The 14,732-nt window shown below is 52.5% G+C and overlaps 2 protein-coding genes across 2 annotated transcripts; both read left to right on the forward strand.

The window, feature by feature from the left end:
- Window positions 1–580: 580 nt before the first annotated feature.
- On the forward strand, window positions 581–5,305 carry C8H1orf210 (chromosome 8 C1orf210 homolog). Its single transcript, XM_010408969.3, has 4 exons — window positions 581–863; window positions 2,778–3,285; window positions 3,906–4,052; window positions 4,515–5,305. Exons 1-4 carry the CDS (start codon window positions 774–776, stop codon window positions 4,862–4,864), a joined length of 1,095 nt encoding a protein of 364 aa, XP_010407271.2. The 5' UTR covers window positions 581–773; the 3' UTR covers window positions 4,865–5,305.
- LOC109145962 lies at window positions 5,048–13,908 on the forward strand. The gene is made up of 3 exons (XM_039556080.1): window positions 5,048–5,201; window positions 7,022–7,505; window positions 13,300–13,908. Exons 1-3 carry the CDS (start codon window positions 5,048–5,050, stop codon window positions 13,313–13,315), a joined length of 654 nt encoding a protein of 217 aa, XP_039412014.1. The 3' UTR covers window positions 13,316–13,908.
- Window positions 13,909–14,732: the final 824 nt, after the last annotated feature.

A 14,732-nucleotide genomic window follows, 5' to 3' on the forward strand; every position in this document is an offset into this window, starting at 1 on the left:
AGACTTCACTGACTCCATGGCAGAGCTGGCAGGGAGCACTACTGATAAGTGACAGGTCTGCATGGGGGGTGCCGAAGGTGGTGGGGCACCCACATCCTCAGGCGCCTTCACAGACAGGTGCTGCTCGCTGAGCTGCTGCTGCTGGGCCCAGAGACCTGCCAGTTTGCTGCCTGCTTTAAACACCTTTCTGCCGGAATCCCAGCAAGACTTCTATTTTCCTGTAGGACACTTTACTGCTGCCTCAGCCCCAGCCTCCCTGGCCGGGGCTGGCTGTGTACCCCTGCCCCAGGTCCGTGGACCAACACCTGGACCAGGCTCAGGCTGCTCTCCTCCAACGCGACGTCTCAGGGCAGATGCCACGGGTGCCCCCTCCTCCTCCTCCTCTGGAGGCCCCCAGCACCTCCCAGTGTCCTGCTGCCACTGCGGCAGCCCCCCACGGCACCCCACAGTGCGGCAGGCAGATGCTGGCTGTCCCCTGGTCACCGAGCACGGGCGGCCACACGGATGGGAGGTGACGGGGCGCGGCTGTTAATGTGTAACTGGCACCGCCACCTTTCACCGGCCCGGGAGGTGCGGGGCCGGGGCGCCAGCGGGGCCGGGGCGGCGGCCAGGCTGGATCCCGGGCGCTGCCGTCTGCGGGGCCGGCGTGTGGGGACTCGGTGGAGGCCCCGAGCCGTGCGGCCGCGGCCACACCTCGCCCAGCACGGCCGGCTCTGCCGGCTTCCCAGCTTTCCTGAGACTTGTTTTTCTGGCCGGAAGTTTCCTGGAGCCAAATGGCTCCTACCTGCCGGCTCTGCTGGGTCTGCAGCCTCCTCTGCGTCTGGTCAGCGGTGATGGGACACCCCTGCAGCCTGGACCGCGAGGTAGGGGGACCGTGGGGGCTGCGGTGTGGTCAGCAGCTGGGGGTGGGCAGGGGCCCCCGCTCCTGGTCCTGCCAGCACAGCTGGGGTGTCCATGGGGCAGCAGGGCCTGGCAGGCAGCTCCTGCTCTGCACGGCTTAAGAGAAGATGAGCGATGAAAACCCATGGGAGCTAGTGGAGTTAACTGGGAGATGTGCTGTGCCAGTGGCCAACAGCCACAGGGGCGGTTCACCCATGTCCAAAGCCTGGCTGTCCTGCTCCCAGCCCTGCAGCACTCCTGCTCACAGCCTTGGGCTGAACATGTCATCTTGTCCAGCCTGTTCACCAGAGCATAGCCTGGCAAGACATTGTCTGATCCATGGCATTTCTAACTATGGGGGGTCTCTTGGCTGCAGCCGTAACACAGCTCCCCGTAAGAGGTGCATGGCAAGCAGCCATGAGATACATCCCTGAGGGCTCCCAGCCCCTCACTCCCTTCCCCAGTGCATGGTGATGCAGTGACTGGAGCCAGGGTGATGGCAAGGATGGGGCCAGGATCCCTGAGCGCCCAGCAGGGAGCAAGAAACACAACTAACCCACTGGGACAAGCACTGCAGCCAGCAGCTTGGCTGCATCAGGCAGGAGCTGAGAGAATGAAGGAAAAGTGGCTGTCATGGGCCACTGACCTTTCCACTGACCTCTCAGTTATTCCACCCAAAGGTTTGCAGTGTTTTCCAAAGCCTCCCTGAGCCCAGCTGTGTTTGAGCTGGAGACAAGACCCATGTGGTACCCCTGTGGCTTGGCCCCATTATAACCCAGTCCTCAGCATCCCAGGTTTTTAAGGGCATATCTGTTCCTCTACCAAGCAGGAACAGCAGGGTCTGATAGGAGATTTAGGTGGACAGGAGGATGAAAGGAGAGGTGAAAGAAATGGAAAGCCCACCTAGCTGGAATGTAGCCAGACACAGAAACCCAGGAGTATGGACCACAGTAAACTTACAGCACAGCATCTCTGCTTGCAGGATCCAAACACAGCACTAAGCTGCTTGCCCAACCAAATTTAAATTGCTGACCTGTTCTCTGGCAGCTTCAGTTTGGATGTTTGACCCCCTCCCACTTAAAGCCCAGGCAGGAGCAACCCATGCTGGGGACTGCTCCCCAAAACTAGCTGAGTTGGGGCACCCTGTTTTACTGGTAAAACAAAAAAAAAAATCCATCCATTTGGGTTGACTGATCCTTCCATCCTTCACTGCTGGTCTTTTGGAATAGTGAACTGTCCTTGGTCTGTTTTGTTTCCTAGTACTGCTACAGCCAGCCAGCAGTAAGCCATAGCTACTGACTGTGTATCCTCAGGAACGTGGGGCAGATGGAAGCGGGGGTGCACTGTCCTGCACAGGGCTCAGGGAGCTGCTCCTGACACGGGTGCCTGGTACAGGTGCCTATAGCTCTGCAGCCCAGTCAGCTTCCTGCCTGCCCTTGCATCAGGCAGGGCTCACCTGCTTCCCTGCTCCAGCTGGGAGGATGCCCCTGTGTCACACAAGAGCTCCCAGGGGGCTGGAGGTGTGGATCCGGGGGAGGAAAAGGAAGGCCCTCTGCACACTGACCCCATATGACAACTGCCCTGTAAGGAAGGACGGGGGGTGACAACCTGCTGCCTTCACACCCACCTCATCCGTTTGGGTTTTTCCCCCAACCCTGCATGCTCCTCCTTTACTGTTGCAGTGAACTGCTCTCAGTCCTGGGCTGTCCTGCTCATCTTTCTCTGTTTATCCAGGCCTACACCAATCTGGCAGCTCATGTGCTTTCTAAACTTGTGTGTGTCTTTGCTTTTTTTAAACTCTTCAAGGGTAATTAAAACATTTGAACCCTTGGGGAGTCTCTCTCTAGAGATGCTCCCCATCATGGATAGCCCATCTCAGACAGTAGCTCTTTTCCCAGGGATGGGCCAACTGCAGTGGGAAGAGCCTTCAGCATGCTCCCAGTTCCCTTCCAAGAAACATCACCAGTTTGGATCTCTCCTTCAACTCCTTGGTCATGCCCCATCATAGGACTCTCTTGAAGCATTTCCCTTCCCTGCACTCTCTCAACCTCTCCAGCAATGCGAAGCTCACGCTGAGCCCAGCAGTCTTCTCCAACCTCGGGGCTCTGCGTCTGCTGGACCTGAGCAGCTGTGGCATCACCTACATCCACATGGACACTTTCAAGGGCCTGGGAAACTTGCACACACTGCTTCTAAGAAACAACAGCTTGCAAGAGCTCGATGTCCCTTTCCTTTTGCCACTGAAGGCTCTTATCCACCTGGACCTGCAGCACAACGCGCTGGTCTCTGTGGACGCTTGGAGCCTGCAGCTGATGGAGACAGTCCCACAGGTCTTTCTGGAAGGGAACCCCTGGGTCTGCAACTGCAGCGCGCACCCTCTGCAGCAATGGCTGCAGCGCAGGCGAGGTGAGCGGAGGGGATGGAGGTGTCGGGCAGGGGGAACCCCGAGTCCGCTTGCTCCCACCCCAGGGCAAGCTCTGGGATGGCTCTCCAGGGACCTGTCCTACCCTGTTGAGGGACAGCAAACCAAAATGTGATGTGTCTGTTCCTTGCTTGCAGTTCCACAGATACACCAAGGATTTCTAAGAATGTCAGCAGGATAATTTAGCCACTCTTCTGGACAATGGGCTGCATGTACACTTTGGCCTCTAAATCCATCTTTATGTGTCTTTGTGGAGTAACCACATTTTCACTGCTGAGGGCTTGGCAGCTCCTTCTCTGGAGCCAGGTCAGGCTCCAACCATCTGAGCTCAGCTCCCAGTAAGAGCAGTGAGGTTTCTATAGGTATCCATGAATTTTTCCATATCCAGTTAAAAGGAGCCTGCCAATCGGAGTCATACATGGTTCCTTGGTCAGGGAATTTTCCCTTTGGTTGTTCCTACAGTATGCTGAGGGCCAATGAGTCTGTAAGGCAGAGCCAGTCTTGCAACTCATCCCATCAATCCAGGAGCAAGTGGGGATCATCCCTAAACTGGAGAGGGGATGGGTGCAGACCCCCATCCCACCTTAGCGCATTTGTCTCCCAGCTGTGCAGGTGACCTGTGTGTCGCCCCCGGGGCTGAGGGGCCAGGAGATCGCAGCTCTGGATTCTCGGGACCTGGGCTGCCAGATTAAGCGTCGGTTTGCTCGTGGGCTCAGCACGGCACAGCAGATCACAGTGACCGAGAACAATAGTAAGTTATGCAGATTCAGAGGTGTCCATAAGGTCTAGCACCTTCCTCTCCTCCATCATACTGGACAGGGCCGCAGATGGAGGCTCCCTGCTCTGCCCCACAGTCCCAGAGGCTCAGGCTGCTGGGCCACGCTGGTGCAGTGGCTTGGTGGGAGGGTGGCTGACACCTGGAGGTGTTTGCTGGCTTTGTGACAGGAAAATTAACAGGTGCCATGAAGCCACATGGAGCACAGGCTCCACAGTGATGGGCATCAGTACGGGGCAGCAGTACCAGGGATCTGTCAGGCAGTTTTGCCCCCAGTGTTCACACCCCCTTGGTAGCTGGGTCTTGTGAAGAGCATTCGTGTTGCTCCTAATGAAAGTGATCCAGTGCTGGCTGCACGCCGCAGGCAGGCAGAGGGCTGGAGGATGGGCATCACTGTATGTGCCACAAGGCTGACCATGTGCCTTTCCTGTGCCACAGCCACTGCACTGCCTGCCAGGAAGGGGGGAAGGAGCTGGCCATACCTGGTGGGATTCCTAGTGACAGCGATTGGCATCTCCATCCTGATCGCGCTGGCTGCCAAGTGCAAGCTTGTCCACAAGAACTTCGCCAGCTACCGCCACCGGCCACTGCCCAAAATCAGCTCCATTGGAGGCAGCCCCATGGAGGACAGCAACAGCTGGGACAGGGGCTCCTTTGGGAGCCGTTCCATACCTGATGCCGCCGACCTGCAAGCTGAGGATGATGATGGCTTCATCGAGGACAACTACATCCAGCCCAGTGAGCAGCTGCCAGCAAAGGAGGAGCGAGAGTTGCATCGTTCCAGCTGAGCTTACAAGAACTCAGCCACCACTGCTGCGGCCTCTTGCTGTCTCCCTAGTTCCACCCACCTGCCCTTGGCTTTTTGTCCCACATGTTTGGGGCAGGAGGAAAGGAGCAGAGAGGAGGGGAGAGAGGGCTGGGCTGGGAATGGTGATGAAGGCTGAAGGCAGCTGGTCCCAGAGTGTCCCAGCATGACACCAGTAGGCTGCACTGTCACAGGGACACCAAAACAGCTGCTGCTTTCCCAGTCTTGCTCGGATGCTGAGGATGAAGGAGGTGGTGCCTATCGCACCCAGGGAGCCCAGTGCAACGGGAAGAGAAGCCTGCCCTGGTGCTGCCTGCGGGGTCTTGGGCACTGGCCCCACTGCCCCATGGCACCAGACCCAGCCCTGCTCAGTCCCTCAATGCATTGTCATTCTGAGGTGTGATTAAAGCATGATTTATCCCTACCTCTGCCTGCAGTGGTTTGTTGGGACTCTCCCAGTGGCAGTGCTGGGAGGAGACCCCCCAGCCCCACAGCTGGGGTGTGGCTTTTTTTGCATGTGCTTTCAGGGACCATAAATACATTCCTCTAAGTGTGGCAGTGAGAGGCTATGTCTGTGGCACAACGAGTGCTCTTGTCCAAACAAATATTTCACCTGCTGTGGTGCAGGCAGTCCTTGTGCATCATCAGTGTTTCTGTGCATGTTTCTCCAGTGCTGAGTCCCACCACAGCCCTTCTTTCATTTCTCTCTTGCCTCTTCAGGAAGACAAGCTAAAAGACACTTACCTTTGCCCTGTCAGCTCTGCAGAGCTGAGCGAACCTGTCAGTGGTGCCAGTTGCAGTGCCAGGCATGTGTGCTGGGGCGAGACGACCCTCTCCCCCAGCACCCATTACAGAGTCCCACATGCCTCTTTAACTGTGGAGTAGTGTGAATGCGATAATTTTTACATTCCTGTCATCTTTGTGGCACGATGAACAGCACGTGAGACACAGGTAACTGCAAGTTATTTCTGCTGGAGTCGGTTCTGCCTTCATAGGTTACGCTGGAGTTAAAAGTAGGAAGCAGCAGTGGCATTCCCCTTTAGTAAGTGATTCATAAGGCTGGTACCAACTGGTTGGGAAGATTTCCCAGGGCGCAGCCCAGTCGTTACCATCTCTGATAGCTTGGGAGTCTCTTCGTCATGCTCCAGAGCATGAGGTATCAACACAAGACAGCATTTCTCAAAGCTCTGCCACACAGCTAATTCCCCCACCTTCTTCAAATCTCTATTTCACTGCTAACTGCCTTTCTCCACTCACTAAAACATTTACAGTGTATAAAAAAAGTAAATAATGCACATCAGAGGATGTAAACCAAAGGGGACAAATGGGTCAGGCACTGGATGAGTGATACAGGCCAGAGATCAAATGTGCCACTTGAAGCCATGAGCAGGAGGAAAACCTGCTGGCTTCTTTTGGTGGTCAGACAGCTTTTGCTCTTAAATGTCGTATTTCTAAACTGAGCTTTACGTCTTCAGTTACTGTCTCATTGTTTGCCTTCTGGGCTCATCAGCTACCCATGAAAATACATTATATACTGTCATTTTTGGAAATTTCTAATATCTTTTGGGTAAGAAATTTAAATCTGAGTGCTGGGAAAATGCATTTCAGTTATCTTTTGGAGGGTATTTTCTGGACTTTTCAACATGCTTTTCAATCACATGAATTCGTGCTAGATGCAGTCTTTTCTTTTTAGTCTTGGGGATGTCTTAAAAGAAATTAAAAATCCAAGTGGGAACGGCCTCAGGCTGGGCCAGGGGAGGGTTAGATTGGATCTCAGGGAAAGTGTCCGGTCCTGGCACAGTGGTGGAGTCCCCATCCCTGGAGAGATTTCAAAGCAAAGTGTGGATGTGGCCCTTGGAGACATGGGGCAGTGGTGGCCTTGGCAGTGCTGGGGAACGGTTTGACTTGAAAATCTTGAAGCTCTTTCCCAACCTAAACCTTTCCATAGTTCCGTGGCAGTGGCTGGGATCGAGCAGAGCAGCAGGACACGGAGGTGCTCGGGGCTGTGGCAGGGCAGCATGGGCAGCACAGGGCAGGGCGGGGCAGTGCCAGCAGGGCAAGGCAGAGCAGGCCAGGGCAGAGCAGCACACGGCTGCTGCCGCCTGCGGGCCCGGCCGGGAGCGCGGGCGGTGCCTTTAAGGGGCGGTGGCGGCGGCGGGGCCGGGCGGCCGCGGTCGCCCCCCGGCTCCCGGAGCTCGCCCGGCGCCGGCCGTGGTGCGGATCGTGACCGTGCAGACGAAGCCCTACGGCGACCAGAAGCCGGGTAGCATTGGGCTGCGCAAGCGGGTGACGGTGTTCCAGAGCAATGCCAACTACAGCGAGAACTTCATCCAGAGCACGCTGGCCACCGTGCCGCCCGCCGAGCGCCGGGACGCCACGCTCGTGGTGGGGGGCGACGGCCGCTTCTGCATGAAGGACGGCATCCAGCTCATCGCCCGCATCGCCGCCGCCACCGGGGTGAGCAGCGGGCGCTCCGCGGCTCCGGGATGCCCTCCCCGGCCGCCGGCAGCGGGGCCGCGCAGCGGCGGCGGAAATCGCTGGCGCTCGGCGGGTCCGCGGCGGGGAAGGAACGCGGCAGGGACAGATGAGCTGACGGGGCTGGCGGGGGACAGCTCGCGGTGCAGGTAGGAAAAGCCCCTCGGGAGCCTCTCCCTGCCTGCGGGAGCGAGTGGATATTGGCCAGGGCGGAGGGATGGAAGCAAACACGACTTTGCTCTACTTCCTTCTTCTTCCTTCTGGCTATCGCTGGGTTTTCCAGCTAAACCACAAAGCAAGGGCACAGCGTGGAGGCGGTGAGGTGTTGGGAGGGAGCAGCGCTCCCTTCCACAGCACTGGAATGCATCTCACTGCGGGGGGATTCCTCCGTGGGTTCATCCTGCTCCTGTCACTTGGTAGCCCAAGGGAATCCCAGCAGGGAATGTGATGTTAGTCGGAAGAGGTGTGCTGAAGTCGAGTTTGCAAAGGGAGGCTTTTCCCTACATTTGCTCTTTTCCAAACGTAAAATATTCTCTTCCCCTGGGACACCAACACCAGTAGCAAACGTTCTTCCTCATGGACCATGAAGGAGAGAGGGGCTGAGGGTGCTTGGTGCTTAGGGTAGAACCTCAGAGTAAGCTATTTCAAATTCTGAGGTGCCCCAGTACCTGTAAATATCTCACTTCTTCGGAAAAAAACAATGATAATTTGGGATTGCTGCCTTCTTAGGGCATAAAGGAGCAAATAACTGGTTTGGGATTTTTTAAAAGCCATGTAGAAATTTGTCTTTTGTGATGTGAGGCAGCTGTTCAACTTTGATTCCATCTGCCAGCATCCCTGGATGCTGTGTGCACCTCTGAAAGTGATGGATAGAGCAGCCTTCCCTGATGGAAAAGCAGCAGGCATTGGTTTATTAATTTGTTCTAGGAAGGGGTTGGAGTTGGAATATGCAGCATTCCTGAGTGCACACACAGCAGGATCCCTGTGGATCACTGTGAATAAGCAGCCTGGGAAACTTGTTCCCTGGGATGAAGTGTTAGTTTGTGCAGGTTTTTGGATGTGCACCCAGGGCCTGGTGGGATGTGGCAGCATTCCAGCACCGAGTTCTCCATCGTTGACACTTCAGGTCCATCCCAGAAGCAGAGGCCTGGGTGTAAAGCTGTGCTGGGCTCTGATGAGGTGTTTTGGGAAGCGTGGAGGGCCGGGAATGTCTCGAATCCTCCCCTGGATCGTGCAGTCACTCACGTCCAGGTGGAGCTGAGCTCGCTGCCAGAGCTGCAGCAGCAGGTCCCAAGGGCTGCCCTTGCCAGCAGGAATTTGTCTTGGAGCATTTTGTCCACGGGAATTCCAAGTGCTAGGACAGAATTGGCTCTGAAGTCAGAAAATGTTCTGAAAAGGCAGGGAAAATGGGAGGTGGAGGAGAGAAAGGTGTGGAAGAAGATGTGGGTAGTAAATGAGCAGCTAAAGCCTGGTGTCATAGGTTAGCAAGCATAGTCCCGGAAGGGATGTCCTTGCTAAGGGGTGCTTACAGTTTCCTCTGGGAACTGACAGAACCTATCAGCTGGCCAGTTTGGATATGGACAATTCTTTAAGCCACTTAAAGTTGTGAGCGCCTCTGTGATCCACACTTAAGAACAGACAAACTCCCCCCCCAAGCTCTCTCTCATTTCCAGTGCTGGGACAGGTGGCTGCGGGGCCCGTGTGGGGGCCAGTGGGCCCAGCCAGGCCCTGCTTGGGCCAGGCCCTGCTTGGGCCAGGCCGGGCCGGGCCACGGCCATCCTGAAGCCATGGACCTGTTCCAGCCGTGGAACCCCCCCCACTGCCTTGCCGTGGGCAGCCGGAGCGGCTGGGCTCTCCCCCCTCTCCACTTCGATAAGAAAAATTCAACATTCCAGCTGCAAAGCTGCAAGGCCAAGGTGAGATTAACCCTTTTATTGCTGTGAAGAGCTGAAAACCTGAGGGAAGAGAGAGAGGAGATGCTTAAAGCTGAAATTCTGTTGTGAAGCTATGATATATCAGAGTATCCCGTTGTCATTTCATGAAGATATGGGGGGTGGAGTGTTCAGCTCGTAAGCAAAAGCACCTGCGCTGAGATAGGCAGATGCTGACACAGCTGTAATTTCATGAGAAGTTTGGACAGGGAGAGATGAACCAGATGAGGACTTTGGCTCCAAATGGGAAAGGAGAAAACCTCAGTTCCTAGAGATGCTCCCAGAGATAGTCCTAACGATGAAGATGAGGAAGACCCTTTGCTCCCAGGGAAGGAGAAGGGCCTCTGGTTTTGTTTCTGAATGGCTCAACCTTAAAATTGTACCCCAAAAAACTTCCAAGAGCGGACCCTCAAAAGCAGTTGCGGGGAAGCCAGTTGCTATCTGTGTGTGACCTTGAACAAGCTGCAAGTCGGGGGAAGGGACTCACATGCGAGCAGAGACTCCTCTTCCTGAATGGACTGAACAATATTTGGAAGTGGGCGGCTGTCTCGTTGTGATAATGTTTTCATAGCACGAGCAAGAAGAGACTTCTCTTTCTAAATGGACTGAACAAGGTTATTATGGAAGTGGTAAACAGACTGAACATCTCAAGGGTTGTCTTTTTACATTGTCAGTGGGAGAAGGGAGGAAGGTGGGGGGAGGAGGAGAGTTCTGAAGGTGTGGTATAATTTTTTTTTCCCCTTCTTTTAGGTCTGTTAATAAACTTCTTTATATTCTTTCAAGTTTGGTGCCTGCTTTGCATTTCTCCTAATTCTTATCTCACAGAAGATACAGAGTAATGAGTATTTTGGACCAAACCACTACACCTGGCTATGTAACCAGAGATCCAGGGGGTTGATCTACGGAGGGCAAAGCCCCTGGAAACTTGATTCCAGATATTTGCTACATTTTAGCAGTGCTGCCCTAAAGAAAGCAGTGCAAGAACTGCATTGCCAAAATCCCGAGTAGCAAAATCCTCTGGTCCCAAGAAATGAGGTGACTAAAACCAGAGGGTTTCTTTAGCAAATGCAAACCACTGGGTTTTAATAAATTTTGATGTGTTTGCCTTGTTTTGGAGTGCTTAAGGGATGCTTGGTTTGTGGGGTTTCTCTGTAATTGCAAGTATCAGTTCCCTGGTGGTTACCACAGTGTAGTTGAGTAAAAGTCTCTGAAAATCCTCTTTCTTCGTAGTAAATATGAAGTGACTGGAAGTTCCCTGTCCTTCAAAGAGAAGGATGGACAACTTCATTCCTGGTAAGAAAGTGCCCTGCAGAACAGGAACAGCACATGGAAACTTGTTCCTGCAACTGTGGGTTTGTCCAAGTGCTGGGACTCTTGAACATCTCATGATTGCAGCCAAGTCTGGGGGAAAACTCAGTGGCCTCATCCTGAGAAAAGCTGAATAATGCCAAGAAAACTGCTGGAAAAGTGCATTTCTGGTCCTGGGGGTTACGATGTGATTGAGGAATGCTTTAAAATCACATGGTGTTAAGATCTGGTTGAATGGTGCTCTCCAGCCACGGGAGAGACCTGAGCACCACAGCTGATGATCTTTAGTTTTACAACATGAAAGGAAAGGATGCTAAAATGAGTTTGAATTTTGTCTCCACCTGGAATGGTTCATATGCTGCAACGAAGTATTTCTTTTTGACTAGCAACAACTCAGTTTGTAGTTGTGAGATCAAGGGGTGTTTATCTTATTTTTAAGTTTGCGTTTCTGTAAGTAAACTGAAATCGAGGTTATTTGCCAGTCCCATTGGACATCCAGTGTAGCCTACCAGCTTTGTTTTGGTCTGTGTGCCAGCTTTCCTTGACATTATTGCCACATGGTGAGTCTGACTCTTTAATGGCACAAATAAGATCTTCACAGGTCCTGTTGGAGCATCACTGAGCAGTAGAATCGTGGCCGGGCAATAATCTTATGTCAAAAATGACAGAAACTGTAAATCCAGGTGTGATCATAGAACCAGCCCCAGGCTGATTCAGTGACATTGTCACCTGCTGTTCCCCAAATTTACTGTGCCCTTGGTTCTGTGAAAAACGAGCTTCACTCTTTGTAAAATTTGAAGGAAAGTTTAATAAAAGGGACAATTAGGAGACAACAGCACAAAGGGTGTTACGGCCGGGTGCTTGGGCAGAGAGCCAAAGGCACAACTCTACATCCAAAAGATCGGCTTTAAAAGTCCATCGCTTATTTCCTATTCATCACCGTCATGCACCATTCATTAATTCTTTGGAGTTGCTGAGTATCATCTTATCGGTCTTATTTTTTCCTTGGCTTCAATCCGTCTGGTTTCGGGTTCTTTTCTTCTGATAAGGTTTTCCAGGAATGTGAAGACCCCCCCCATCCTTGCCAAACTGGCCGCACAAACTGCAGCCATTCTACAGCATTACATTACAGAACCCAGGCAAAGCTTTTCTCACATTAAGGAACATGAAAAAAACAACATCGCAATCCATTCCTAACAATTCTGGAACGTGCAAAAAGCCAACATCACAATACCGTTCAGCACAGAGGGACCAGCGGTGATGCGGCCCGCCCGTGGAGGGATCCGCGGTTATGCGCATGCGCAGGCGGAGTGATCCGCCAGGAGGGACTATTTGTGATGCGGTCCTGCCCGCGGAGGGATCAGCGGTGATGCGTCCCTGCCCGGGCATGCGCACTGATCCGCGCACCCCCGGCCATCTGCGCACGCGCAAGGATCCGCGCACGCGCAGCTGCCAAAACGAGCTTCACTGCAGAGTTTGAAGGAAAGTTGAAGAAAAGGGACCGTTTCATCAAAGTTTCATAAAATCAGGAGACAACAGCCAAAAGGGCGCTACGGCCGCGAGCTTCGGCAGAGAGACAAAGGCGCACCTTTACAGCCAAAAGATCACCTTTAACAGCGAGCTCCCCCCGCCAGCTCCCAATCCCAGCCCGCCTTCCCGGGCAGGGTTTCTTTCGGACCGGGGCTGCATTTCCATCCCCCGCTCTGCGAGTCACCAGGTGCGCTAGGAACGAGCCGATCCCGCTCTCCGAGACACAAGGGCTTGCTCGAGGAGACCGTTCCTGTGTTCCAGCCACTCTGCTCTCCCCAAAACACCATTTCCTCGGAGCTCCTCTGAAACTGCATTTCCATGGAGACCGAGGGCTCCAGAAGCTGCGGAGTCGTGCAATGGGTTTTTTTTGGGAAGGGACCTTAAGCTCTTGCAGTTCCACCTCTGTCATGAGAATTTCAGGGCTCTAAGACTCACAGAACGATTTGGGCTTGGAAGGACCTTAAAGCTCATCCAGTGCCAGCGCTGCCACGGGCAGGGACACCTCCCACTGTGCCGGGCTGCTCCCAGCCCCAATGTCCAGCCTGGCCTGGAACATCCCAGGGGATCCAGGAGCAAATCCCCCCTCTCTGGGCAGACAGAATGAGCTAAACCTGGCTATTCCTGAGGGAGTGGTGGGAGCACAGCCAAGTGCTGCATTCCTGATTCCCACTGGGAATCTCCATGTCCTTCCTGCTGTGGGATCCAGGAGTTGCAGTAGGATTTTTGTGTTTTGTGCTGCATTCCCAGCACAGCAGAACCTGCCACCCTCGGAAACACTCTTTGTTTAAAAGCAGAGGCATCCAAGCTATTTTATATTTCCCAGCTTTCCAGGGTGGATTCATTCAAACCTGTTGTCAACAGAGCAGTCCCATGACACAGGCAAGGCTGGGCCCTATTTAAATTGCTGCTGACACTTTAGATATCCATAGCCTCATCCTGTAAGGTGGTTTTAAATTTGAATTTAGGCTTCATTCAGTATAAACTGTAGGCTCAGTCCTTAGGGATATTTTGCTGTTAAGTTCAACAGTAGTTTTTAAGTATCAGCTGTCAGTGTATATGATGAATGTTTATCATTTAGTGATACAAGTACTGAACATTTTGCCTGCACAGCACATTGGGTAAGAGTTTTCCAATAAAGAGAACTCTCTTTCACCTCTGCTTTCTCTTGTGCCAGGTCTCTCAGCACATGATGCCCCTCAAGGAGCAGGAAGAGTGGATTTACAGCTGTGTGCACTCCCTTGTATGTTAAACCTCCCAGTGCCAGGCTTGGCAGCAGCCACACTGAACCAGGAACGGCTTTAGGCAGCTTTTAGGCAATTTATAGTCTTGTCCTTCTCAAGAAGCTGGCATACCTTTATAGTTGTTGATGATCTTGGCACGAAAACACTGAGGCACAATAAAAATTAGTGCTGTTCAGTAATCCAGCTGTTAATAGAACTGTGCTTCATAAAGGCTGCTCTCCCTAGATCTGCTCTTGTGTTTTCCATACCATGGGTTGTGGTTCCATCGCAGGCTGGAATTGCCTCACTGAGGAAAAACTTTGTTGAATGGGTTCCTAATTAAACATTCTTGTGGTTTGGATGTGAGAAGTGTAAAGGGGTGAGGCTCATTTTATTTTGTCACCTGATAAAGGATTTGCTTCTTTCCCTTTTTTTTTGTCATTTGCTGATAATCCTCATCTTCCACTTGTTCTGTAATTACTGCCTGATTTTATACTCTTTTATATAAAATAAAGTCTGCCTTTTCATATGCAATAAGGAAATAACATCATTTGAGAAAAACGGAGGTTTGTCTTGGGCTCTTGACTGTTAACAGCAATTAATTCTTCCCAGGTGGCTGAAATAAGAAGACTGAAGTGCCCCAAGTTTAGGCTGCAACAGCAGTGAAAACCAGCTTTGAGGTACTAAAACCATTCAGCTTATTCTATTTTTCTGGTTTCTCTAAATATCTGTTAATGTGGAAAAAAATTATGACCCTGGCCCCTGGATGCTTAAAAAGTTGTTTGAGTTTAAAATAGCCATTAAATGTATGTGACCTCATGTGTGAGGGCAGCAAGTAGTGTTGCAAAGCTATTTTCATCTGCCCTAACTCCTGCTCTCTGCTGTTCCTCTGCTGTAATCTTACACTAGGCAAGAAAATGCCAGTGGCAAAATGAGAGCTGGGCTCTGATTTACACACTGCAGCCATTGGTGCTGGGGCAGGATTCCTGGTGAGCTTCTAGCTTTCCATATTTTTTCCTTAGCGAGTACCACAGGTATTGTTTTCATTTTCAGAACAGTCTAAAAGAAGTGGAGGCCCCAAAACATATTTGGTGATTTTTAGCTGTGACTGAGCTCTGCCAGTGCTGCCTCAGGCAAGGTGTGGGTAAATCAGAAATTCCCAGCTCCTTGCCTAAGAAGGAGTCGGGAAATAATGAGACACTCCGTGTGGAATAGACACTACAAACTGAGCAGTGCATTATTTACGTTTCTTTTGTTTGTAAAATCAGCCTTTTTAGATGTGGCAGGAATTCGTATGATGCAACTCTCTCTGCCTTTTAGGAAAGGAATGGTTAAAGCTGAGAGGAGGGCTTAGCTGAGAAATCGCTGCACGTGAAAGAGTTGGGTT

This window comes from Corvus cornix, chromosome 8, assembly GCF_000738735.6.
Source record: "Corvus cornix cornix isolate S_Up_H32 chromosome 8, ASM73873v5, whole genome shotgun sequence".
In the NCBI taxonomy this organism is placed as follows: domain Eukaryota; kingdom Metazoa; phylum Chordata; class Aves; order Passeriformes; family Corvidae; genus Corvus; species Corvus cornix.

Excerpts from the sequence above, each read along its gene's own strand:
- C8H1orf210 (XM_010408969.3), top strand. The coding sequence starts at position 774 with ATGGCTCCTACCTGCCGGCTCTGCTGGGTCTGCAGCCTCCTCTGCGTC. Across the intron at positions 3,286-3,905 it reads ATGGCTGCAGCGCAGGCGAG|CTGTGCAGGTGACCTGTGTG; the intron begins GTGAGCGGAGGG and ends TTTGTCTCCCAG. Across the intron at positions 4,053-4,514 it reads CACAGTGACCGAGAACAATA|CCACTGCACTGCCTGCCAGG; the intron begins GTAAGTTATGCA and ends CCTGTGCCACAG.
- LOC109145962 (XM_039556080.1), top strand. The coding sequence starts at position 5,048 with ATGACACCAGTAGGCTGCACTGTCACAGGGACACCAAAACAGCTGCTG. Across the intron at positions 5,202-7,021 it reads GCCCTGGTGCTGCCTGCGGG|GGGCGGTGGCGGCGGCGGGG; the intron begins GTCTTGGGCACT and ends GGTGCCTTTAAG.